Genomic DNA, 27,854 nt, shown 5'->3' on the forward strand with positions numbered 1-27,854 from the left:
CAACAAACACACTTTTAGTTGTTTGATTTATTTGTGGCTTGTTTATCAGATCAGAATGATGGTAAATACATACAGTTAATGCACTTGGATTCATTTAACACAAGCAGCTAAACCATTATTCTTATCACTGATTCTACAGTATCGCACGTTTTAACAACAGCAGTTGGTGGATGGGATAATGTTCTGAAATATAGCTTGACGTTTACGTAGAAGTGCAGAACAGTAGTAAACAGGACAGTTTCACTCTTGTACTTGGTACAAACTGAGGTTTCAGATTTCATGTTCAGAGAAAATGCACTATATTCACTTCTTAATTTAAATTACTCCATCATTAGTCATAGATATCTTAATTTTTTACAGGTCAACACAAATAGCGCACTCAGACACTGGTTTGCCATGTTATGATGAAAGGCTGATCCACATAAACATCCTTTGAAGTCGCATCAATAATCAGCTCCTATAAGAAGAGGCAGAGAAAACAGAGGGCGACTTAATCCTTTCGTTCATTTAACGTGGCCTGTTCTTCGTTATTTGTGAGCTGTATAATATTAATGATAATAATAACGCTCTTTAATTATTTACATTTAAATAGAGAAACCTACAGTGTTTAGATGTGTATAACAAAAATGAGCATCCCACAAATGCACTGACCTGGGAGTCAACGTTGTGCTCTGGGGTGAGATTATGTGCCACTCCAGCTACAGTCAGGGTAACCTTTGTGATCTTAGTACTGCCTGCACCCCAAACCTTCACGACGCCCAGCTTCAGCCGATCACCAGCAGTAAGACCATTGTGGGTCACCTGACTGGACAAGGTGTTCTAAATGAGAGGGTTGGAGACAAGGAGGAGGGTTAATGAAAACCAAATACATCCAGTGCAAATGATTACATATTTGATCTGTATCACTGATAAACAAAATAATAATAATAATAAATTCCACCAGCTATCAGTTTTACAGGATTGCGGTAATTGTATGACATGTTGGACAACAATCGGCACTGGAAGACACTTTAAGCCCTTTGGTGTATCTACAGATACTAAATCTACTCTGAGATCATGTCCAAGTTTTTCAGGTTTGTGAAAGAAATGCTTTGAGCTTGTCTGACTGCTAAACATGAACTTTTGCAGAAACCTTCCAACAAAACTGGTGGTGACTACATTGTGGCTTTTATTGTTTTATTTAACTAAATGGTGTCGAGGAAGAAGAAACACAACATTTCATTCTCTTCTGACTAAGCATGTTCATTTTAAGCCACAAAAATTTAAGCACAAAATACCTTTGCTCTTGAGTAATTTGAAAGCATCTACTGAGTTATCATTTTTTTACTATAATGGTCACTTATCTGCTTTGACATAATTAAAATTATGTGTTAATATTATATCATTAAAGCACTAAAACATTTTTCTTTTCCCTTTTCTTTTCTATTTTTTAATACCGGTGTCAAAATATTTTCTAAAGTTAGAAATTTATCTGAAGAAAAACATATTTCAAACCACCAACTGCTAACAGTTAGCCTTTGACATCCACTTAATTTGGCCATTTTGAATGCTAAAGCATGCATTTACAGTAATAATGACAATGAAAAAAAAACACGATACGTAGTTGGCTCTTGAACTCACCGACTGTGCTGAAAATGAGATCAGAAGATATTTGTTGGTCTCCACCGTGTCTGAGGAGAGAAAATACGAACATGAAAACAAAATAACTGACACAGAGACAACTTACGGATACGTGAGAATTTGTGCCGATGAAGACTTGAGTTGATATTCATTTGACTAAATGGAGAAAATATAAAAATGATGTAAGATAGTAATGACTCGCAAGCAGACGAGCCATAACAATAACAATTAAGTAAAATAAGTAGATAATTGGCTTAACGTATGCAGAGTAAATATACACATGGGTGAATAATTAATTGGTGGCGTGAATAAGTGAACATGGAACTGGTTGGATGAATGACACCATGACCAGGTAAGCAAGTAATGCATTGAGAAAAGAAAATAAGACAGCTAGAAAATCACCATTCGTTATCAGGACTGGGGATTAAAAAAGTAGCTCTAAATTTTAATAGCAGTCCAAAGGAATGTTTGTTGAAGTATTTCAATTTAAGCAGACGGACTGACAAAGCAGCATTGCCTTTCATTAAAAGAAAAACACAACAAAGAGCTGGCAAGATGTTTATCTACTGACTAACAGGATTACTAAAATGTTAAAATAAAATAGCACTGTGTTCTGTGTGTTTGTGTGTATATGCATGTGTGAATAATCACTCTATAAACACATACATTAAATGTCAAACCCCATGCTATTCGGTGTGTTGATAGGTGTAGGTGTTTAAGAGGGACCTTTCACTTACCAATTCCCTCGCCATCATCCCAGAATAAAGATCCTTCAGCGGTGCCGCTGTCACTCAGAGGGACGATCAGTCCTAGAGGATTCTTCCGGCTAAAAAAAAAAGCAGTGGAAATGTTTGTAGCAGATATCTAAAGGACACCGTCTGTTTAAACCTGATGCTGAGAACAAACAGGGGCCTGATCTCCTTACTGTTGAAAATGATCATCACCTGAGTGTCCCACCTCTCATTCCCACTCACACTTAAAAACATTCAAACACACAAGCAATATGTGTTTCTCTCTCACTAACCGACAAACAAGCACACAGGTCACGCTACACACAGGATGCAGACCTGTAGCTAACTGTATGGGGCATAATGTGTGCTCACCTGTAGTATGTAGTGTTCTCGGGCTTCTGCCAGGGTAAGATGTATCCTCCTCTGATGTGCAGGTTAATATGGTCCAAGGGTGTCGGCATGTTAATCATTTGGCCACGCACTCCAACATCTCCGGCCTGATGAAAGAAATGATTGAATGCTATTAAAGTACTAGAGGCACAGGTAGAGTGTGAAGGCATCTTTTAATCAACAGAATTATGCAAATGCATTGATAACAAATATTTGCTTTTAAATGTTATTGCTATAGACAAATACTTACTGTGTGGTAGTCATACCAGCGTGCGTTGGGAAGATAGCCATTCACATTTGTGACTCCCTGAAATCAGTCGCAAATAAAAACAATCAATCCCAACACTAATGGTGTAGACATTTAAAAGAAAAAGGGGAAAAAAATGTGTGTGTATGTGTGTGTGTGTGTGCGTGTATGTGCGTGTGTGTGTGTGTGTGTGTGTGCATGTGTGTGTGTGTTACAGCATACCGGGTCAAGTGCGGGGCTGATAAGTAGGGCAGGTCCCCAAAGGAACTGTTTGTAGATTTCCCATGTAGATTTGTCGTCCACAAACCTGCGATACAGCAGCACAGACGCCATTAAACCTCAGTATTCAAGCACTCATTCAGGATTCAGTGGCTTCCAGATGAAAGCCAATTAAACTCAGCCAGCCAGCTCCTTAAATACCAGCTGCAACTTTTTAAGAGTCACTTAAATTGATCTTGTTTTTCAAAGAGTTTCACGTGTTCATGTTTGGAAGTTGCCAAGTGTAGCTAATCATCTCACATGCAGTGCCTTGCTCAGAGAGCTTTTGAAATGCCGATATGAAAGAAGTGCAATTGTCAAGAAAAACTATTCTAACTTTCTTACCAGTTCTAGTTATTCTCATGAGCAAATTACTTAAACTCCATACAAAAGTCATGGGTAACCAAAGTGAGTTTTATCTACCACTTTAACTGAACATCTGCAGCCAGTCAGAGATGTTTTGTTAGTAGTGTTTGTGTATTTGTGTGTGTTGTGATCTAAGCTTACTCGTGCAAAAGTGGTCTGATCACTGTGTTTCCTTTTGTATGTGCCTCATACATCAGCGTGTACAAATAGGGCAGGAGGGTGTAACGGATGTTCAGGACATCCCGGCTTGCTTCGGCGAATGGTTTATCCCAAGCAACAGGATCTTGTCTCTAAAAGAAAAAAATGTAAACACATTATTATTTAAAAGTTTCAAAATTTCAGCTTCAAAAAAAGCAAAGTTCATGAGTAAAAGCACCATTTTCATGGCACTGTTCATGACACTAGACAAACTCCTAATTCCCAGATTGGTGTAAAAATAAATTAATTCTATAGATAATGAAATAATTCAATTGTTGGCACTGAATCCAAGAGCAAAAATACATTTTAAAACCTTTAGATTTTAAGATCCAATGATGGTTTAGTAATTTAAGTCAGACTGCACAAATATAAACCTGAAAAAGTCAAATAAGCTGATTTTAAAATTCACAATCCAATCCATCTCTATGGATGCATATTTAACCCACTCACCGGGTTGCCCTTGCCATTGTGGTTGCGTGAGTATGGATAGAAAGCACCCAGCTGCATCCAACGGAGACACATCTCATAGTCAGGTTTATTAAAGAACCCGCAAATGTCTGCCCCGGTCTGAAAGAGAGAGTCAAACCCAAAGTCTTTTGTATTTTTAAGCATCATGTTGAATCAAATCACACATTGCATTTCAAGATGTAAATAATGAAACTCAATTTAAGCTACTGTATGTTATTTAGTAAGTACAAGATCACTCAGAGGGTCAAAGCCAGGAGAGATGATGATACTTACGTAAGGGATTCCAAAGAGACTGAACTCCATCATACCTGTAGAGCAAAGAAACATTGGAAATTATGTAAACTGATTAGAGTTTTTGCTTCGTTTTAGGGGTTTGGGATCATGTTAACCTATGTGTTAAAGACAAAATATATATTTTCAAAACACAATTACGAACAGCACGTTTTATGCAGAAGAGTAAAATTAAAAATAAATGTGTATGTGTACCAATAATGGATTTGTAAAGCTGGTCCCAGCTGGCATTGTTGTCTCCGAGCCAATGTCCAGCCCATTTTCCACTAGAGGGGTAGGTGGACCTGGTGACCACTATGCCTCTTTTACCAGTCACGTCCAGAAGGGCACTGTGCAAAGGAGAAGGACAAGCATATTTGCCTTACACATGCAAATAACACACGTGCGCATACATAGCCGAGCAATTAGAATAACATAAAAGTGTCGTCTTTCTTTTAAAGCAGTTATTCATTTATTATAGAAATGAATTATCCAAGGTGCTATTTTTTAAATTAAATTAAGCTAAAGCAACTGAGCTAACAGCCTGAGCGTCCGCGTATCCTTTTCTGCAGCTAATTCTTCTCTGCGGTGAGAAAAGTGTTTCACTTCATGGACAAATGTATTTTCACATTGTTAAGTTAAATAAACATGCTGAAAGATATGAATTTTCAGTCTTACATTTACATTATTTTTATTCACCTATATGCATATGGACTTTATTCCAATTATGGATTTAGATTATGATGACAATTTTGTCTGCTTCAACATATTAAAACAGATCTTTGGCATGATTTGCATTACTCAGATGAAATATCCTGGATGCTTAATATGTAAAAAAAAAAAATAAATAAAAAAGAGCGCTTGACCTTTTATGGTTAATTGCTTTTCTTAAATACAAAACAATAACAGCACCTGCACAGATACTGATGTCAGCAGGAAAGAAAACAATAACGCACAAAAACACGCATACAGATATGCAACGACACACACACATGAACCGGCACATATATAAATGCATATTCACTTACTCATAGGTTGGCTTGGTGTGCGACCATCCGTACAGGTTATGGACATCATAGTGTCTGACTCTCGTTCCATCACTGAGTATCTGTTCACTGTTCATGCACAGAGTCTTGTGGTTTAAGCCAAGATGTTTGGACTCCAAGGCTGCAAAATGCAGGCACATGTAGATAAACATAATGAGTTTAATAACCTAATTATTCTTATTATTGTAATCTAATTAGGATGAACAAAGACAACATTCAGCCTTACGTGGCATATATGGTGGGTTCTCTAGTTTTGGATCACCAAGACATTTCCCATCAACTGTGCCGTGGACAAAACTGGCAGGTTCATTCATGTCCTGCATGGAAAGGTAAAGTCCAGATGATGAGAGTGAAAAGGACATCTGGTATAAAGGTGCCTTTGTTACATTTTCTACTTCTGGACACTCACGATCCAAAGGCCATCAAACTTCATCGTTTTCTCGTAGAATTCTTTGATTTCTTGGTGCCACCACTGTGCTGTTTCTGGCCGGAAGAAGTCTGGGAATGCGGTGTATGACCTGTAGAGCTGGAGGTGAGAAGTCTTAAGTTTAGGCACATATTAAATATATCTGAGGTGGTGAGGTGAATGGATATTATTGTACCTGTACTTGGGTATCCCAGTCCAGATTCTCATCTACTGTAACGTTGGGATAATCAGGCCAGACCTGTAGAAGAAAGCCACAAAAAAGCCACAGAGTTTAAATGCTTTATTTTACAGTACATACTGAGCTACACACATGTTGTCCAACCTCATGTAACCTTTCATTCCTTCTTACCTTGCCCCACACAATTCCATCACTGATGTGTTTGGGCCACTTGATGAAAACATCTGCTGCTTTGCCTCTCGCAAAGGCTGGGTAGGGCTGGGTCTCATTGCCTGAGATAGCGGGATCCTGGAAATAAATATGCACAAGTCTTGTGTGTCCAGTGGTAGACAGTGGCTACTTTTTCAATAACATTTATCCTTTGCAGATATAAATGACTACCATCACATTCAAACATCTTTTTTTCTTCCCTGTAGTTACTAATATGTCATTACCAGGATGAAGATGAATCTCATGCCCTCTTTTCTCATGCTGTCAACGAGTGCAGGCAGTCCTTTAAACTCTGAGTCCAGGACAAAGTCCAGCTGACGCTCCATGTAGTCAATGTCTGCATACTGCACATCCTGGAACAGACAGCAATTCAAGCTCAAATGAACAGATGTTTAACTAACTTTGAACAGCCTGCCACATGTTCACCTGAATGCACTTTATATAGTGAGTGGATACAGTTAACTTTTATTTAAAGTTGTTTTGTTTGTTTGTTTTTTAAATAAACCCATTACTAAAGCACTAAACAGCTAAATCACGTTTTAAAATGAAAACAGGAATAGTATTTAAATTATAAATCATTTGCTAACAAGGCATCATTAGCTGGGTTTTAATTAATAAATATGTCATAACAAATAATGGTTCCTTTAGACGAATGTTTAAAGAATTGAATTATTAAACTTTGTGCAGACTTTCTCTCTTTTTCACAAGCATTCATAAATTAAATGTCTTTTATTTAAATAAACAAATATCATAGGTGTGCACACTTGCTCCATCGCTGAATAATATATTCTGCCACAGAACTGCAGAAAGTACAAACATCCTGTCTCCATGAACTTACATAGGGTATAGCAGCTGCCCTCATGTCTTTGTATAAGTCTGCTATTTCCTTGTCATTGGCGTAACCATAGCGACAGAGTTGGAACCCAAGAGACCAATAGGCAGGTAGAACAGGTCGTCCAATCAACTGTTAAGAAGAAAAACAAACAAGGATGTCAAAAAGTGTTAAGCACAGGGAAAAAGGTGTTATGCGGGATTGGCTAAATAAGAGTGCACAATGAAGCAAAAAAGTAAGGTGCTGTATTTTATCAACAGCTGCCCAGAGTCAGGGCCCTGTAAATTACATCTAGCCTATTTGGAGCACAAAAAGGAAAGCTGGCAAAAATGCTGACTGTGAACGGTTCTCAAAAGACACGATTAGCATCTGAGAGCAAATTAATAAAACATATAAAAATGTAAGCTTAGACTACGTGTGAATTTGATTTAAGGTGAGCAAATACAAATAGGTATCCTGTTTCATATATTAGTAATTGCAGAACAATATAAAATTGTTTGCAACCAACGGGAACTTTTTATTTGAAGCATACCCTGCTCTGGTTAGTTCTACGACACAAGTTACCATGACGATATACCCCACAAACTACATAGACGCAAACAAACCAGAAGTCCAGAAGACGTACCTCAGTGTACTCCTGCACCACCATCTCGGGCGTAGGTCCCAGGACCATGTAGAAATCCAGGATGCCACCCAGAGTTCGGTAGGTTAAAGCTGGATCAGGTAGGAAGGTCACATCTACAAAACAAAGCAAAAAAGACATTTACGTGACATTTTCATTACTTTAAAATGTACATTAAATTTACAGTAGGAATTACTATCCTCGCAAGAAATGTATGGATATAACAGTATGTGTAATGCACGTTCATCTGTTTATGTTTCATGGGATGAAAACAAAGGACACAAAAGCAGGGGTGTGCTTATTTTGTGATGCTGGTCATGCAAATATCTCCCCATCAGAGGAACATGTGCGCATGTGTGATTATGTGTAGATGCAAAAGTGGACCAGCAATAGTGTTTATTCATCAGTTCCAACGTGATGTGTGTGTATTTCGCTTACCCATTGCATTGCTGTTTAGCAGCAGCACACCGTGAGCATCAGCTGTGTTCTCAAGGCCCATGTAGAAGGGATGGACTCCATAGCAATTCATCTTGTACTGCAGCAGAGACACACAAAAGGTGAGCATCAAGTGTGGACCATGTTTAACATGTACTATAGCACGCCCCTCCCCTGTTTTATTTCCCTTAACAGTTGTCTGAACCCTGTGGAGCTATTTTTTAAGCTTAGCAACTACCCATGATAATGTCAAGGACATAAAGTGATGGTGTCATGGTGAACTCTCATGTCAACAGAATCTCATCAAAGTATCATGAATGGGCTTTAAATTCTCTGGCAGGTTCTTTACAAGTCATCTCTATAGCCTCTACAGCTCGTGCTGCTAAAGATATTTAGTGCAGGGTGCTCTTGTATACAGCAAGCATGAAACCAGTTTTGATGAAACACACTAATGCCTAAATAATCTATACCTTTCAACCATTCCTTCAGGGAAGTTATGCTTTAATCTCTGCATCAAGAGTAGAAATAACAACTAAATATTGTCAAATAGAGAGTAGCACTCGTTTTTTTACATTGTTTGCAGATACATATGCACATGTGCGATGTTACAGTATGCGTGTTAGTGTGATACTTACGCCAGGAGGCTGGTCCTTGGCAAACATGCCCCAGGTGTGATAGTTGAGATCGTGCTTGTAAGTGAGATGCTCTGTTTCCCCAAAACCATAAACATACTGAGATGGCAGCTTAGTTGACACTTGGATGAACATGTCTGAGAAGGTAAAGCCTGGCACAGATGAATCCCAGCTAAGAAATGCAACAGAGGAGTGAGGGAGAGAGAGGGAGGGAGTTAATTGCGATATGTTTGACATATCTACAAAATAATTTCATCCTTTCTCCCTATCTTTGCTTTATTTAACTAGAGAAGTTTAAATTCTCTGTAAGTGAGTACTAAAAATAAGCAGTAGGAAGAATATTTTGAAATCACTGTGTGAAAGGTCAAAAAATCAATAAAATCAACAATTAATTCACAGCATGCCAACTTCCAACTTTTTTGGAAATGCAAGCCAAGATACTCACATTACGGTTCCTGTGCTTTTCCTAATGACCTGGATGCCGAATGGTTCGTTCACAATGACCACCTTGTAAAGTCTCTTGTTCTCATCAGTCTCAGGAGTGGCAGGAAGTGACAATCCCACTGGTACCTCATAGCGCTTTGTGTTTGGGTCAAAGATCTGAATGCGGAGGAATTGTTATTGCATTAGCATATAGGTAGAATCAATACAGATGCACCATTGGCTGAACAAAAAAATAAATGAGCAAAATCAGACCTTGAACTGCAGCATTTCACCGGTGTGATAATTAATCTCAACACGGAGTGTGTCAATATCCCGTGACTGTGGACGACCGCTGCTCCTGTACTTCCTGTTCCTAGTGATGTCAAGTGTCATGCCCGAGCTTCTTTCCCGTACTGACGTGACAGTGTAACCATAGTCTTGAGGATAGATGCACCATGGGCCTTGTCCACTGGTAATTGGCTACGTAGGGAAATAAAAGAAAGCATAGAGATTTTAAATATGTGCAACTTTGTTTCTAAAATCGCTGGGAGACTCTACAAAATTAACAAATTTAAAGCAATAGTCACAAAAGCAACACATCAAAGGCTTAAATAGAAACGTTATCTTATTTTTAATAACCCCAACCGGTTCTGGTTCTGCTGGAGGTTTCTTCCTGTTAAAAGGGAGTTTTTCCTTCCCACTCTCGCCAAATAGCTTGTTCATAGGGGGTCATATGACTTTGGGGTTTGTCTTGGTTTGTAATATTGTAGGGTCTATCTTACAATATAAAGTGCCTTGAGGCGACTGTTGTTGTGATTTGGCGCTGTTTAAATAAAACTGAATTGAATTGAATTGAATATGCACCCATCTCACTCCAGTCATGATTGGTGCTTCTACCTGTTCATACCTGATACCTGATTCTGACACTATGGCAGTAAGAACAGGTGTCATGCACCATAAACAGTTCAGATCAAAGCTTAGAATTTTTTTTATTTTGAATTAATAACAGGATTCAAAAAGGATTACTTGCTTAATAAATTATTTAGAAAAAGTTTATACTTCGTTGTCATATGCACCTATCTTGTGTTTTAGAAAAACACATGTGTATGTGAGCATATGACCATTTTTTACTTACATCCCAGATGCAGCCTCTGGCCTCGCAGTTAGCCTGATCCGCATGTTCCTCTGGATGGCAGTCGATGCGTATCACTTCCCACTCCAACACGTAGGTCTCCCCGAGGGTCAGTCTGAGGTCACGCAGGAACAGCACCTGAAGTTTAAGGGAGGAAAATGTTTTTGCGGTGATCCTTTCTGAGCTGTCTCTGAATTCAAATTTCCCCATGCTAGTGAGCTCAAAACCTGCTTCCTCAAGATAGAATGTGGGCTTGATGATGGATGTCCTCTCATTTCAGAATTATTTGTAATGTTTCTAAATTAGTTGTTCCTACAGCAATTAATAATTATTCTTACAATAATATTGTAAATCTTTTTTTACTTTTGCCTCTGCATTGATCATCTGATGCTCAACTGGAGATAAAAATAAATGTGTGGCGTTTTAAAATATACATTCTGCTGACACGTGAGTAACAGTAACATGGTGTTAGCATTGCTAGCACTATTACACCATGTGTTTTGTACATTAACTTTTTTTGCGAACATAATTTCCTTCGATATGAAAAAAACAGTAATGTTGTTTTTATTTTACATTTATTTTGTACGTAATCATGTCGATGCACATTCATGTGTTTACCTTCTTGTCTCCATCGTGGTGGATGTTGCTGGGTTCTAATGTGGTAGTAGAGTTTGTGGTGCCAACATGAGTCACAGAGATGGACACGGGAGGAACGGGTATCCCAAGGATAGTGATGTTGTCAAACTTCAGGTTGTTCGGATCATTGTAACCAGCATGGGTCACCTGCATAGTCAGAACTCCCTGCAAGGCAGCAGATACATAATCACACGATCTGACTTTCTACACATTATCCCAGATTTAAGAGATACAGCATTTATTTTCACTGTTGCCCTCGAGTAATGTTAACATATGAGAAATGCACATTATGGACAGGAAAAGCTAAAATTCTCATGTGGTTTGGAACTTTGAACTTTAGCGCAGATTGAAAGGAACATGTCGGCTGGATTTGAAAAAGTGCTGCATGGTTTTGTGAGGTGAACTCACCTGCTTAAGAGAGAACTTGTAGTGGATGTAGTTGCCATTCTCAATTGTATCTGTAAAGAGAAGGATGTGCAGATCTTTGTCTGAGTAGATGAACACGAGTGATTCACAGGTACATAGCAAAGTGGCTCACTTCTACTTGTTAATGTAAGTGAGCCAACTGAAAGTGATTTCAGAGTCACATCAATTAATTAACTTTTTTGCTAAAAAAAACAAACAACCAAACTTGTAGTGCCCCAGATACAACACATTTGCAAACAAAAAGGCAAAAGATGAGAAAAGAGATAATACCTCTGGAATCTCCATCATCCCAAAATAGTTCCCCATCTGCATTGCCGTTGTCATCAGGAGCAATGAGCAAACCCATTGGGTTACGCCGACTAGTTAAATATACAGAAACAAATGTAAAATTACAAACATATGAATAAATGAACAAATCCATCCAATGAATATAGTCCAATAAAATGAAAGAATTGTGCAGTATAAAATTATGCGCACATTTGTGTGTGTGTGTGTGTGTGTGTGTGTGTGTGTGTGTGTGTGTGTGTGTGTATACCTGTATGTGGTAGTGACATCAGGTTCCTGTGTGGGGAGGATAGCTCCACCTCTGATGTGTAATCCGAGCTTGTCAGCTGGTAGATACATTTCCATGTGTGTTTTTCGGACTGTTAGCTTTTGCATCTGATCAGAAGGACAGAAGAATAAAATATTATATCCCTAACTTTCCTCTTGTGTGCTAAATAATCCATGCAATTAACTTTTCATTTTTAGATATGGATTTTTAATTGTGTTTTAGTTCAGTTTCAATTTAATCAGGGTGCCCTGATCCCTCAAATCTGTTAGTCATCATTAGTAATTGTTATTTAAACTCCAGTTTAAAACTAGAAGGGGCGTATCAACTAAAAAAAGGACATAATAATTAAATATGTCCTTTATAGCACACTATAATTAGTAAAAGACTTATGATTTGTAGAGTAGCTGTTCCATTTTGTACAAGTGGACTAAGCACTAATATATGACTTCCTTACATTATGTTGAATAACACTGGACCTCATTATATATCAGTCAACTTTTAAACCTGTGTCTTACCTTAGACGACAGGCTTCATGACATTTGGGTGTTAAAATGGTTTTCAAAATATTATAAAGATAAACTTCACATTGCTCTCTTTGTTTTGTTTTGTCTTTCTATCCTCCATTCATTTCTTTATTGGCCCACAATCAACCACAGTTGATATCTAATCACTTGAAGACAACATGCTCACAGCAGCCTAATCTTCATCTTCCTTTCTACTTGTCCTGTTTTTCTCTCTTGTTTCTGGTTTTTGCTGTCTTTGTGTTGTGCTGTCCAACGTTTGCCCTTTCTTTTCATTCCACTGCTTATCGATTTGTTTTTGCAGTATTTCTTTGCTCTGTAGCTTGTTTTTCATGGTCACTTTCACTGCATCATTACTCCTCCACTCTTCTATACTCCTACCCAGATAATAACGGGGGACTAACCAGGACAAGGGTCCAGCAGCATGACAGCCAGCGTAATCATTCATCTGATCGGTGGATGCTTTCCATCACCGCCATGGCGCCTAAATAAGGTCCCAAAGGAACTTAACACCTCTTTTATCTTTCTGTCTCTTTCTTCTCTTCTCCTTGTCCTCTTTCTTGCTCTTTGTTCTCACTCCCACTCTGTCTTATCGCCTTAGTCTCACGATCTCAAACAAAGAACTTTCATGTGAAACATGTTTTTGTCACAGTGTAACATGATGCTCCATCTATCTGATCTCTTTATTTTTTAATCTATTTTCTTATATACCTATTGTGCTAATTCAGCTCAATGGGATTTTTAAGGCAGTTGTTTTTTGTTCAGATTATATTGAAGATATTATTTTAACTCGATAACTGGGTTTGCTACATTTTAACAGCTGCTCATACTTTACTGTCTGATTTATGGCAATTGTACCTAAAAACAGTTACTTTTGGAAGTGCACTTAGCTTGGACAACTTCCTGAAAACAGCAAGAATTTGACCTGAAAGTAGTGCAGTGTCCAAATTGAATTAATTATACAACTGCTTTTTTTTTCTATAGATCTATCAAGACAATCACACTAAAGGAAATAGTCGTGCTTTATGGAAAACATTTTAATCAACCAGAACATGTTCTTACCGACTCATAGTCATACCACAGAGCATCTGGTACATATCCCCACACCATGTCTACGCCCTGAACAACACAAGAGCAAAAGGCGTCTTTAGCCATTTTCACATTTTCATAATTTTATATATCTAAATACAGAAAGAGCAAGAAGGAAAAGAAGAAAACAGATGAGTAGGGGAGTGTGTTTGTGTGTGTTCACTTACAGGATCCAGTACAGGTGTGATGAGCAGGTGTTTTCCCCAAAGGAACTGGCGATCCACTGTCCAGGTTTCACTATCAGAGTAGAATCTACGACGAGGAGGAATACAAGTGAAATTAGATATCTGTCATCATGTCGTGACTGACTAAAATATATTTTAGATTAAGGTCTATATGTTTAATGTTCCACTGTTTAATGCCAACTTTTTTTTTAAAAAAAAGCTTCATATTGTTTATATATTGTTACTGTTTCTGTGTCTTTATTTGCTGATTATACCTTCTTTTTAATTTGTCTGTGTTTTTCAGTTTAGGCCTCATAGCTTAGCTGTCCTTACATCGGCTAATCATGCCAGTTTTCCATCATGCTTTACAATGATTGAATCATTGGAGTAATCTCCAATCATTTTTTCACTTCTATGTCACAATCACTTTTATCTCATTATTATCGTTATTTTTCCTTTTGTTATTTGGTACTAAATTGATTTAAGACAATATGCTGAGTGACTTACTCATGCATGACGGGACGTACAACAGTCTCCCCCGTGGTGTGGGCTTTGTAGAACATTGTGTAGAGGTAAGGCAGAAGTGTGTAACGTATCGTCAGGTAATGTTTAGAACTCGCCACCAGTACTGAGTCAGCGCCATATGAAGCTGGATCCTGAGGCTGGAGACAGAAAGACGGATTAAAGGGATGAGGCTAATAAGGAACAGGTAATGGGAAAAGAAAATAAAGATTTGTGGGGGGGTTTACTGATAAACTAATGGAAAAGTGATCAAACAGCAAAGGGGCGAGGGAAGTAAAAAACTAGAGGATTTTAGAAGGACTAGAGAATTAGAAGAATCGAGTGGCAATAAAGCTGTCAAAAGGATGGGTGAGGTAGTGCAAACAAATACACATTAGGCCTGTTCATAATGAATAATCACAAAATTACTTTTACATTACGCTTTTTAATTACTTTTTACATTTGAGCGATCCAGAGGTAAAGTTCGTAAAGACAGCTAGTAAATGAAAACAAATTATGCGTGATGCTAGTTCAGTGACAGTGGTGAGGGCAGGCTGTGGTCCTTAATCTGATCTGGGTGATCTTTTAATCCCATAACTCGTTTGTGCGTCTGTGTATGTGTTGGAACTAGCTGTATGGGATGTGATGAGTGCCATGAGTAGGGCAAAGCAAAGGTCACACTTCAGCTGTCTCTCCCCAGCTATGCAAAGCTTTTAACTGCTCGGGCTCTACAGCACCTATAAAGTGTTATGAAATGAAATGAAGTGTATACCCTGCAGCACTTTAGACCAAACAGGCAAAAAGTGACATCTGATATAAGACTTGTGACAGAAAAAGCTGCCTTTAGAGTACCTTGTAGCCCTCAGCGTTGTGGTTCCGACTGAAGGGATAGAAAGCGCCGACCTGCATCCAGCGACGGCACAACTCTTCAGGGGAGTCGTCAAAGAAACCACAGATGTCGGCTCCGATCTGAAACACATTTCCATCGACGTTTAGCCAAAACCAGCTAATTTAAGTGTATCTTGTTGTATTGGAAAAATGAAAGTTGAATAATATTTGACAAACTCCGAGAACAGGGAATGTCAAGGATTTTAGACAGATTTGATAATGAAATATTTCTAGATTATAGTAGCCAAAATGGCACCAATGTGATAACTTAGCCCCTTATTTGTCTTTTGAAATGTCTCTCTTGATCTTGGCTCAGTCCACTTGAGATTTACTGGCAGTAGCTGTTGGTTGTAATCTTTATTTACATTAATTGCACAATTGAGTCCAAAAAATAGACTGCATTCAAAGGCCACTCTGCAGAGACTGTTTGCTTTCTATTATTTACTTATTGGTCACATTTTACAGCAGGCTCAATGGGAGGGAAATGATCCAAATCCCTTTTGCCCTGTGTTCTATATGTGTCTTCTGAGAAACCTAAAAGGCAGGCTTGCAGTGACACAGTTCCAATAGGAGTCCCTGGCATGTATATACAAATGCCTGATGTGCACAGCTGGGGAAGTGTGTGTGTGTACATCTGACTCACTGTTTTTCTACTGTTGTTTGAAATCTGTGAACTAGGCATATATGTGTCCGTGAAATAGTTTGTGAAACCCTCTGTTTTATTTTTTTCTTTACCTATTCTATGCATCTGCACATGTCATATGTGTGTGATAATGGTTAATGTTATTATCATACTTTTATATGTTGCTAAAGTGGAAAAAAAACATCTTTCTTTTGTTTATATTCAAAGCTTTTTGGTCAGCTAGCATTTAACATTTTTTCTGAAGGTTTGCTACTCACATAGGGTATTCCAAAGAGCCCAAACTCCAGCATGCCAGGGATAGCCCATTTCATGTCATTCCAGGTGGCAGCATTGTCGCCTAGCCAGTGACCTGAATATTTTCCCACACCTGGAAAGGAAGAGCGGGTCAGCATCATGGAGCGGTTTTCTCCAAACACACGGTCCATAGCTCTGTGGGATGGAGAGAAGAAAGAAAGGAGACAACCAGATGATACCGGATCACTAAGTTACAAAAGGACAGGGGGACAAAAAAAAGCAAAAATGCACAAGTAACAGAGAAACAGGTATCAAAAGTGGATATGAGGGGTAATACTGTACTTTTAGAGAAATGAGAATTAGGAGATGTAAAGTAAACAAAATTCATTTGTTTGCTATAACTTACTCATGAGTCTCCCCTAATCTAAAAACACTCTTTCTTGGTTTTCTTTGGTTTAGTTACTCTGAAATTTAGCCAGTTTAGCACCTTTCAATCTTAGAGATAAGGCAAATTGCACAGTATGTAAGATATTTAATCTATCATAAATGGGCATTTGCATTAGCAGGATTTATGCTAAGGTTCCATTAGTTATGCTAATGTTATGCTAAGGTTAGCGCTAAAAAAAAGCTAGCATGAAGCCTGCTAATGCAATGTGCCTGGCATTAGGAATAAACTAAACAGATGTGTTTACAAGTCAGGTGTTTATTTTAAGTATCTGTGCAGTCAACTAGCTGTTTTCATGAATTTCAGGCAGTCTGTACAAATCACTCTTTAACTGTTTGCCAGCCCCTACCAGATTCTCATATCAGCGCGCCTTTCTAGGTTTGTGTACATAAATTATCATTAAACTCATGTTGAGGGCCATGGGTCAGTAACTTCTGCTTCTACATCACTTGATTTTGAAGATTATGTATGTTACACTGCTTGTGTACTCACTTCTTAGTAGCCAGGACCATAGAGTAGCCATACAGACTGTGGACATCATAGTGGTTGCCCCAGGTTTGCTTGGCATCCATACACAGAGTCTTACTGTACATGAGGTCATCCAAAATTTCTGGGGGAGAGAACAGATAAGGGGAAAGTTAGAAGCAGCACAGAGAGAATACAGGATGCAGAAAAGGAAGAGAGTGAAAGGATGAGATAGGCATTGATGTACTGTATACTTTAATAGGAAGTGGAACGAGAGCAATAAAAAGGGTGGCATCAGGGGAAGCTGCTTTTCATAGTTATGATCTTCCTGTCTGGGAAACGGTCAGAACAAAAGACATGGCAGAAGATTCATTTTCAGAATTCTTCACAGGGGATCCACTATGCCTGATGAACTCACTATGTTTGCTATTGTTGGACGTTCAGCTGCACTTCTATGATATATCCTATTTCATGAAATATGTAGCATTATCATGGCTTACCAGAACATAGAAAACAATGTCTCTTACTTGGAATGTAGGGAGGGTAGTTGAGTTTGTTAACAGCACAGCCCTTCGATGATCCTTGCTTGAAATTAGCAATCTCATTCATGTCCTGCAAATGCATATGAGAATATTTTCTTGTAAATATACAAGAAATTAGAGAGTAAAATTTATTCGGTGCTTCTTTATTGGTGCCGATGTCCAGCCCACAATTTGACTAGCAGCCCCTGTATGCATAATACCTTCATTTTATGTATTTACAACTGACTTACAATCCAAAGTGCGTCGTGTTTGACCTCCTTGGAGAACCGCTCGTACTCATCCACCCACCAATCGATGCAGTTGGGGTTGGTGTAGTCTGGAAACACGGTCTCCCCTGGCCACACCTTGGAGGGAGAGAATGTGACATAATGTTTACCAAAAAACCCTAAAACTTTGAGGCATAACTCATATTCCAGTGTTTTGTTTATACACCTGACCTTCCAGGTTTGGGAGAAAGCTTTAACAGCTTTTTTAACATGCGTTTAATAAAGCAAGAGGTTAGTTTACACAATAACATATATGCAGACAACATGAGATGGCATGAACAGCCAAAATTATGAGCTCTGAGTGAGAAATCAGTGTTCCTATGAAGATGCTGGAGGAACAGTTTAGGGGCGTGGGAATAACAGAGAACAGAGATGATGATGCGATACAGAAAAAGGAGAGAAGGTAAAGGATAAAGGGGCTAAAGAGACAAATGAGCCGAGCAACAGGAGAGAATCAATAATGCAATAAGAATCTGTAGACACGTCTGTTTGAAGTCAACGTTAGTGATGCACATTGAGAAAAATGATTCATCCACTAAGAAGAGTGGAGGTTTGGTGTGTGCGTGTTAGGATGACAGGAAGATGTTTTTAGCAGATGGTCAGAAATTCAAGGTCAAAGTAGTTCCTTGCAGATGCCATCTTTTTTCCTTCAAGACTAGATTTTAATCATCTCCAGCTGCGTACTTATAATGACAGGAGTGTAAATAAAATGTCAGCAGCTGTAACTCCATACGTCACTTTATTATTGCCTTTTTATGGTCTTTTTTGTACATGTCTCTATCAGGCCCTGTGCGTACTGCCTTTCTAAAGTCTCTTTCTACCTTCCATCTTATCTATCCTTTATTCATCTATCTACTTTGTCTCCTCTCCCTCATTATGTCTTGCTTCCTGTGTATGTCACCATACACTCAGTGCGATCGTCGATCTGTTTCCCTGTAGATTTTCTTCTAATCTGTTATTTGTGTCCATCTATCTGCACCTACCCTTTCTCTGCACATGTCTTTGTCTACATTTATAACCTTTTCCTTAAATCCTCCACTCTCCCCGCTGCTCTGTTTACGCTCATCTTTTTTAACTAAGCAGAAATGTTCAGAAATGTTTGAGTGAGGTCCTGCTATGATGTTCTAACGCACGCCAACATTGTTGTGCCACCAGGAAAGGCTTTTATCTTGTTCTTTCCAAGCAATTTTTGCTTGGTTGTAAAAGCAGAATAAATACCAGGTCTGTTTATGTATCTCCCTCATTACAAATGCAGCAACAGCAGAGGTCCCGCGGCAGACACCTTTGTTTTTATAGCCGAAAGACAACAACATATGTAAATAAAGCACAAACCACACATATGTGTGCACTCATAAACCACAAAGTAACACAAATACATTTGATCCAGACAAGCGGATGCAGGTGGATGAACACAGGGTGTATACAGCATGTATTTTTCTACTAAATTTGTGACTTTGTGTCACAACAACAACAATATCATATGATGGTACTGTAATAGTCTAGTTTTACTGGTCTTACAGGTAAAAAAAAAAAAAAAAAAGAAAACAAAAAAGACATAATAGTATATAGTAAAAATATATAGTAACATATAGTAAATATATAGTAAAAAAAAGAAAAAAGATTAACTACATAAAAGGAGTGGTACCTTTGGTATTTGATATCATTAACAGAGTAAGTAGCAGACAGGTGCTGCTAAGCAAATACGCTTGATGCATCAGAATATCAGGCTTGTACAATGTAGCTCACCTCTCCTATCAGAGGAGTCTTCCCATCTGATTCAGTGACCCAAGCATTCTTCGCAGTGCCACGGTCATAAGACTCATATGGAGCATCTCCAACCCTCTTGCTGGTGGCTATTGCGGGATCCTGGGGACAAATGATACAGTCATAAGAATATATGCTCAAATCAAATCAATAAATTCATAAAAATTACACGACTGCCGTCATTTTCATTTCTTCTTTGGTGTTGCTGATGTAGCAAATGTTACTGTGCGCTAGAAGTAATGATTTAAACACTTTGATGTCTGTTTTTGATTTGAAGTTTTTATGATTTCTTCTTATTTTTCTAGGTTACATAAATACACCCAATATGGCCACAAAGTACTTCTTACCAGGATAAGGATGTATTTCTGCCCCCTCTCATGGAGATAGTCAGCAAACCGAGGAAGTTCAGTGTAGTTAAGCTTGTCATAGGTGAAATCTTTTTTATTCTCCATATAGTCTATGTCAGTGTATTGGACATCCTGCATGGGATGGAAAAAACACTGCATTGATATGCTATGTCCATGCAATTTTCAATTCTCAAATGAGAGTCTGATGTATAAAAGGAATTTTAAAACTCAAACAGACTGAATCTTACATATGGGAGGCCCACAGCACGGTTTCTCTCCACTGTTTCCTTGACTATGTCGAGGTTGGTGTAGTTCCACCGAGAAAGCTGGAATCCCAGTGACCAGTAGGGAGGCATGACGGGCCTGCCAGTGAGCTGAACGGCATAATTGGAAGTGTTTTTAATGTAATTAGTGAGCCACACAACAAGAAACCTCGCGCCACATGTTTTGCATTTAGTAAAATCACCTCGAGGAACTCCTGCACCACTTGTTCCGGTGTGTCACCAAAGACAATGTAGAAGTCAAGAAGCCCTCCAATAGTCCTGTAGGTCACAGCTGGGGCAGGCTGCAGTGTCACATCTGGAAACAAACAGAAAAAAGTAGCTTAATCATAGCAATATAAGTTTATGTTGTGATTTTAAAATAAGTCACACAAATTTCCCACGTGTCTGATTATTAAAGGTTATTTTATCTTATTTCCTTTTTTTTTGCAAATGCGTCACCTTTTCAGAATATATATGTGTGGGGTGGGGTTTTTTTTTACACTTTCTGTTGGTTTTTAATCAACTGCTAGTGTGTGTTCTTGCATTTGTGTGAATATGTCTTTACCCATAGCATTGCTGTTCAAGAGAAAGACCCCGAATGACTTTCCACTCTCATCTTCCAGACAGAGGAAGAAGGGATAGTGTCCGTAGAGGTTGTGTGTTCCCTGCAGAGAAGCCACAGTGGGACAAATGAGTATACAATAGAGGCATGTGGGACACTTACTGAAACTGAGGGGGTGACTACACAGAATAATCAGCTTACAAGGCATTCAATTATAGGCCCTATGAGAAGGCAAACAGACTTGTAAGAAGCACATGCAACATGTGCATGCTGTCCTCACCCCATTAGGGAAAGCGTCTCTGGTGAAAATTGGCCAGGTTTTCCAGTTGGTGTCATGGCGATACTGCCTGTGGACGTGCTCCCCGAGGCCGTAAATATTATGTGATGGAAGTCTGGCAGACAGCTGTATGTACTGATCTTCAAACACCAGTGGTGCGATTGTGGTGTCGAACCTGAACGTTATGAGGAAACAAAGGACTAAATGATCACTGGGAAGTGTAAAGACAGACTGATACATTGGGATGTGGGGAAAGGGAGAGCAGGTAAGAGGGAAACAAAGAACCCTGAAAAAAATCTATTTTTGCCCAAATGCTGACTTTTAAGTAATCCGATTACATGTAATTCTGTTAAATAAGTGCAATGTAAAACGTTAAATTTAATGGGATCTCTCAAAAGCAATGTTCTTGGTTGGTATGCTTTCACTTGATACCAAAGATATTTTCCTTAATGATTAACTTAAGGATTAATGATTACTCAGAATTATGACTTCATGTTTGAGTGAAGTAAGTAAAGGAATTAGAGTGAAATGGAACTAGAAGTAAACATAATTACTCTGGGAGATGAGTTTTTAGAGCAAATTAAACAACAAGGAGGAAAAACACACAGAGACAGGCCAGCCCATTAATCTCTAATAAGGCCTCTGGGTAGCATTTGTCTAGTCTTCAAAAGAAGCCATACACTGCTGACGTTTCCAGTTCCATTCTTCTGTTATCTGTATTTATCTTATCTGAGGAGTACTTGATCAATGTGGTGTCAGCTAGGGCCAGCCAAGCATGACTTGTATCACCATCAAAGTAATCACGTGTTGCATGGGCATTATCTTACAGAAGTTCTTACACAATGATTTCAAATGATGCACAGAATCATTGATAATCTATTAGTATCTATCCTCTGTTGTCTAAAGCGACAGAATTCTGATAAGTTATCATTTCAACAAGCCTCTATTGCAATAAATTTTTTAACAAATATATCCTCGTCCGTCTTTATTTGTGCAGGCATATGTGCATACACAACCCTATTTTCCATCCATCACAACAAATACTCACGGCACCTACGCAGAGTGATTGCTTACACAACTTTCTGGTTCTCCTTCCTGCGCACAGTAAGGCCAAAGGGTTTCTGTGTGACCTGCAGTGTGCTGCTGATGGGAATGGATGGGTTACTGGGAAGACTGCTGATGTGTTCATGGGGGACCTCGAATCTGTTACTGTTGGGATCGTAGATCTGAGGGAGAGGAAAGGAGTCAGGCCTCATCTCACAGTCACAGTAACAATTTCTCATGTATATTGCTATTTTTGTATTAAGCATCCTTTCATTAATCCAAATCCTTTGACCATTAAATATATCTGTAAGCTGCAGATTTGCATACGGTGTAAGTGTTCACCTTAAATCGGAGACGATTGTTTGTCTGCATTTCTGCCTCAAGCGACAGTTGTTTTATCTCCCCACCGAATAAAGACGGAGAATCCATTCTTATCAGGTTTGCTTTAAGAACTGCAAAATTAAACAGAAGACAATAAGATGGTAAGAAGGTTAATATATCATCCACATAATACATCATATCCACATACTATAGAAATCAATTGGATACATCGGTATCAGACAACCAGCAGCAGTTCAATTTGATTCAGTTACATTCACATACTTCCATTTAACAGTCGTCTCAGTGTCCCAGCGCACTTAAATTGTAACATTAGAGACATAAACCTAACGATCTAATGATTCACTATAAGCAAGCATTCCTGTCTCATTCCACAGCTGTAGCATCACATTAAAATTGTCGGGTGAATTAAAATGGGAATCTGTTTAAACAATATACTTTAGTCATTCAGTGATAAAAGGGTGCAGAGCTTATCGAGTACGTTGTCAGCGCTAATATGTCAACGTGTTTGATGACATTTTAACTTACATGTAGTAAAAAAGAAATTAGTTCATTTTTATGTGACAGTTAAACTCACGTCATAATGCATATCTGACTATGCTCATGGATGGAAAATGCATGAAATACCCAGCACTTCACATGAGGGTAGAAAAAAGAAAAACCTGTTAATAGTGCCACATTTATACCAAAAACTTTGCCATAGGCAAAGTTAAAAAAGTGAAAAAGGAAAAGAAAAATTATGTGAAAAAGATAAGTGGAAGGAACAAGAGGCGGTTAACTAGAAGGCCACTTAATTTTCCTCTGTTAGTGAGTACATGAGTCCCAAAACAGGACAGAATAAAAGGGGAATGTGTTTTACCGTAAGGGCTTGATGAATCCTGCGATTCCACGGTGTATCCATGGTTGGTTGGGAAGAAACACCAGGGAACGTTACTCTCATCCCGTGGGCTCCAACAGCATCCACGCGCCTCACATTTCGCCTGTTCAGTGCATTGTTGTTGTCTTTATTATTATCCGCATTAATGTCACTAATGCTGTGATTAGTATTACTACTGCTTTTTGTCACCACTGCAAATGTTTAAATAGACATTATAAGCAGTGCAAGAAAAAAATTACGTTAGTAGTTACCCACTGATTATAACTTTTTTTCTGTGTAGGCTCTTTGAGGGGGAAAAAAAACATATTCTGTTCACACATTACTTTGGACTCTAGGAAACTATGGTGACTTATACCTGGGAAGCTCCAGGATCAGGGAAGCAGTCTACTCTCTCGCCAAGAGGAATGTTGGGACAGGTAGGGACAAATGCTTTAGTTGTTCCTGGCAACAACAAAAAAAATTTAAATATCTCCTTGAAGCCAAGCAATCAAATCAATATTATAAAATGTAAATGCTGCAATTTTGCTAGTGTAAATTGATATGGAGATTATTCTCTGCATTGGGAAATATAATCATGATCAAACACGCAAAGAAGGAAGTAATGTAATATTTTAAGGGTAAAGAAGAAACAAAAAGCAAACTAGAGATATATAAGAAAACAATAATAAAAGAAAAATGCTAAAAACACTGAAATCAGAGTAAGAGTAATTTGTATATGTGCAAACAGAACTACCTACACTAAAAGACACATCACAGGGATTTTAAAAAAAATATGCACTTGTGGTATATAGATATTTATCCAGTGGGCATATTGTCTGCCTGCAGTCAGGATGAAGGACTCGATTCAAAGGAGGTATCATTTAAAGGTATGTGACATGCCTCGGTGGTCCACCTACCCTTTTTGACAGCAGATACTGTGGTGGCAGACAGAACTAAAAAGGTGATTGCAGTCGCGGTCATCGGCATGAACAGATCCATTACGGTCACCCCCAAGCCAGAGAAGCGTCTCCTCCCCATCTAGCACACACAAAAATGAACATGAGCAAAACACTATAAAGGCCAATAATCATTAAAACCCGGGAATGGATAAGAAGTTTAACATTTCACATTTTCATTGCATCAACCTTGAAGTTTCTGCAAAGGCTTTGCAAAACTGAGACAGAAAATGTAATTACCTACAGTAAAGAACGAGAATGTGAGACTACAATAAACCTAAAGTTGGATATTGAAGACAGTGTTCAACAGTCTTAGCCTAATCTTTGCAGATGCACCCATCAAGCAATTAGGTTTCACGCGAGTGTACTCTCCTCCATACTGTAAGGTATAAGTAGTAATATTTTTGAGCTGAGCAGCTAAACAGCCTGCCTCTGTGGTCTTACCTTGGTTCCCTCCACAGGTTGGGGCCAAGTGCTCAAAGTTTGACAGCAGTAGCACCCTTATAAACCAGAGGATGAGGAAGTGTTGTGCATTGTCACAGAGACTCAACCCCCTTTACTTTGTGTGTGTGTGTATGTGTGTGTGTGTACGTGTGTTTCATGCAGGTCCCAAAGCCATAAACCATCTATCATTCGATAGAAGTAGTGTAGCCTACAATCTGCTTAGCGGGCTGTTAGAAATCACCCCATTATCATGCACACTGTGCATGGACATGGTTGTGTGGTTAGAATTTAACTAAAGATTATTGTGCATACTTAGCCATGACTTAGCAAAACCCATAGTTAGTAGTCTATAATTAGCAAATGAACATAGCCTCTCTCCCATCCCAACTTTTGAGATTTTGGGATGTCATTTTATCAGTTTATCACTGTGCAGCATCCCCTGCAATATATATTTTTTAATATATTACTATTAATATGTTATGTTTGCATTTAGTCAGCACTTGCTGTTTTAAAGCACTTCATAAATAAAGTTGGCTTGGTTTGGATTATTTTTTAAAAATATCTCCTTAAAAATACGAGAAAAATAGACAACTGACAAAAAAACACAAATAATAAAAAAAAAAAAACCAATTACACTCATAAAAAAATATGTGTAACATAGTTGCAGTAGCACATTTACATTTCAGCAACAGCAATATGGCACTCATTCTGTTACATGATATGTTGAAGGGTTGAGAACTAGTTTCAAATGGCGAATATTGTACGATAGAAAAATCCAGTCTCTAGAAAGTGAAGCACTTTAGCCTCTAAGGCACGTTCATTTGGTCAATTATTTATGGGCTTGGCATTTGTTGATAATCACATGCTGCAATAAACACATAATCAAAGGACTGATTCTTGATTAAAATCAACAATAACAATAAAACACCCTAACAGCATTGCATTGTGTCCCAACACAACAGAATAGTTACTAAATATCAGCTACAACAGACACACACACACACACACAAAAGGTACAGATAAGGAAACATTTATTAGGCCTCTTCCAAACACTTTTTTAGCAAAGCAAGAGATTTTCAACATTACATTTCTAAATTTACTAGTTTTCTTTGAAAAAGCATAAATTATTTTGATTTGCACACAATAACAGAATTATTTCAGAAATGTCCTGGTCATTATTCTTAGATCCCAGAAAAACTGACCTTTTTATTGAGGCTTAGCACAAAACACTGCTTTGCAATGATGTGCTTTAACTTTGTAATGCAAACATGCAAACTGGAATAAGAAAATCTGCTCTGGAAACTAACTGAAACTAAACCGAATTAAAAACAAAAAAGTCAAAATTAAATAAAAATAAAACTACTTAGAAAATACAAAACTATAATAACTCTGAATATATATACTGGAAGCTCAAACAGATGCTGTCTATATTTGGAAAAAGAAGGGAGAGACCCAAAGAGCACCATCCCCACAGCGAAACACAGGGGTGGGAATATTATCAGCATCCATGCATCTGGAAATGGGAATCTCGTCAACGTGGAAGGAAGCACAAAGAACTCACAAAGAAATTACCACAGTGGTAATTGTCATTTTAGGTTACAACCTTACACACTCAAGTATTACAGTGTTAGCCAGCATATGAAAGAAATCAAAAATGTTCACCGGCACAGTGAATTAAGTGTATTTGACTGATAATATTAGATGTTGTCTTTATCAGTTGTTAAGTAATTCCATAGCTGCATAACTAGAATGTCTCCAAGGGTTTGAAGTCAACTATGGAAGTAATAATGGGTTTTAATGCAACCTCTGTTGGCTTGTTAATATGTGGCAAAAATCCACTAGATCCAGTGTTACACCTCAGTTTCAACACTAATGAAAAAGAAAAGAAAAAAATAGGATCCTGCACTACAACTCAGGAATTCGTAAATAAAGCATAAAGCATTGGGCAAAATTCCTGAGCTAGCTCTGTGGTCCTGAGCAGAAGTTCGTCAGGCTTTCTGGAGGGCTTTTGAATTTTTTTTCTTTGGAAATTGGTTGCTTTTTCATTTTAGTCCTGTCCATTATAGCTTACCATTTTCTATGAATTACTTGTGTATAAAAAAAAGTCCCCTAACTCAATTGATGAATCAACATTGTGCCTACACATAACAACTTAGCACTGAAAATATTTTTAAAATGTATCTTGAGGCACTTTGTTACTAGCAGCCTGTTGCAAAACCACAAAAATTGTGCCTATTTCTTTAGATAAATCTAAAAAAGCAATACCAAAACATTTAACATTCAGAAAATACTATTTTTGCGCAAACAGGATTATTAAAAACTATTATTCCTTAACAACATCTCAGAAAAATGGACAAGTGACAAGTGCAGGGTTGATAGAATTGCAGTAGGCCATTTACATTTCAACAATATCCAACATGGTTATCATTTTGTCACATAATATGTAAAGGATTGTAGTCTAATCTGATCAATGGCGAATATAGCATAATGGAAAAGTCATTTGCCCACAGTAGAAAGCACAACATGTTATTCTCCATGGCATTCATTTGGTCAATTCTTTATAGGCTCAGCATTTATTGTTGGTGATCATAATCTGTAATAAAAACATAAATCTACAGCATTTTGTGTCCCAAGAGAATGGAATAGTTACAAAATATCAACAGCACACACACACAAAATTTATGCTGTGTCATGCTTAAGTGTGTCCTCAACACACACTCATAAATCAAGAGTATGGCAATAATTGTTAGTATTCAGCTTTGATAGTTACTTCAATCAGATTAAGATTAAGGTTTTAAAACCATAAAAGCATCTAAAGTGCTTAAAAGGCAAACAGTGGACAGTACCTAGCGGTTGCCACGATGTTGTGAAAGACCATCATTCACTGGATAAATCAGGCCATACTTCCTCCAATAACACAAGTGTTTCTTCTGGAGGTGTGGTTATGAAGCTTTGCCCTGTCCTTCAACTCACCTGTAAAGAGACGGAAGATTATCTTCTCTTGGTGATAGGCGAAATTGGTTATGATCGCTAGCTGCAATAGTGAGGCTGGTAGTGTTTTCACTCTGTGAACTTTGGCCGTTTGTCTCTACATGTGTCATTCTGCCAAAATGAGGTCCTAAAAGACACCTCCTGCAGTGGGAA

The 27,854-nt window shown here is 38.1% G+C and overlaps 1 protein-coding gene across 2 annotated transcripts; it reads right to left on the reverse strand.

Moving 5' to 3' along the window:
* Window positions 1–39: 39 nt before the first annotated feature.
* On the reverse strand, window positions 40–27,789 carry LOC146629099 (sucrase-isomaltase, intestinal-like). Of its 2 annotated transcripts, none has more exons than XM_085359831.1 (48): window positions 27,684–27,789; window positions 24,228–24,348; window positions 23,687–23,772; window positions 23,314–23,434; window positions 22,458–22,567; window positions 22,146–22,297; window positions 21,075–21,246; window positions 20,798–20,897; window positions 20,436–20,548; window positions 20,218–20,343; window positions 19,970–20,101; window positions 19,605–19,724; window positions 17,823–17,936; window positions 17,578–17,662; window positions 17,078–17,195; window positions 16,164–16,335; window positions 15,228–15,344; window positions 14,382–14,536; window positions 13,878–13,962; window positions 13,684–13,740; window positions 12,083–12,207; window positions 11,818–11,906; window positions 11,530–11,579; window positions 11,104–11,286; window positions 10,489–10,623; window positions 9,627–9,833; window positions 9,376–9,530; window positions 8,934–9,102; window positions 8,302–8,398; window positions 7,867–7,979; window positions 7,248–7,373; window positions 6,634–6,762; window positions 6,371–6,487; window positions 6,197–6,259; window positions 6,004–6,120; window positions 5,821–5,911; window positions 5,577–5,715; window positions 4,765–4,898; window positions 4,552–4,586; window positions 4,261–4,377; window positions 3,754–3,902; window positions 3,211–3,295; window positions 2,992–3,048; window positions 2,724–2,848; window positions 2,358–2,446; window positions 1,621–1,670; window positions 652–819; window positions 40–457 (listed from the first exon to the last, which is right to left on the reverse strand). In XM_085359831.1, exons 2-48 carry the CDS (start codon window positions 24,346–24,348, stop codon window positions 380–382), a joined length of 5,448 nt encoding a protein of 1,815 aa, XP_085215957.1. In that variant the 5' UTR covers window positions 27,684–27,789; the 3' UTR covers window positions 40–379. The 2 variants fall into 2 exon arrangements, with proteins under 2 accessions (XP_085215957.1, XP_085215958.1); XM_085359832.1 differs by lacking the exon at window positions 27,684–27,789 and adding an exon at window positions 27,557–27,677.
* Window positions 27,790–27,854: the final 65 nt, after the last annotated feature.

The sequence above is a fragment of the Diplotaxodon limnothrissa genome, linkage group LG7 (assembly GCF_057381915.1).
Source record: "Diplotaxodon limnothrissa isolate DT_005_m linkage group LG7, D_limnothrissa_male_GT1.1, whole genome shotgun sequence".
Classification (NCBI taxonomy): Eukaryota; Metazoa; Chordata; class Actinopteri; order Cichliformes; family Cichlidae; genus Diplotaxodon; species Diplotaxodon limnothrissa.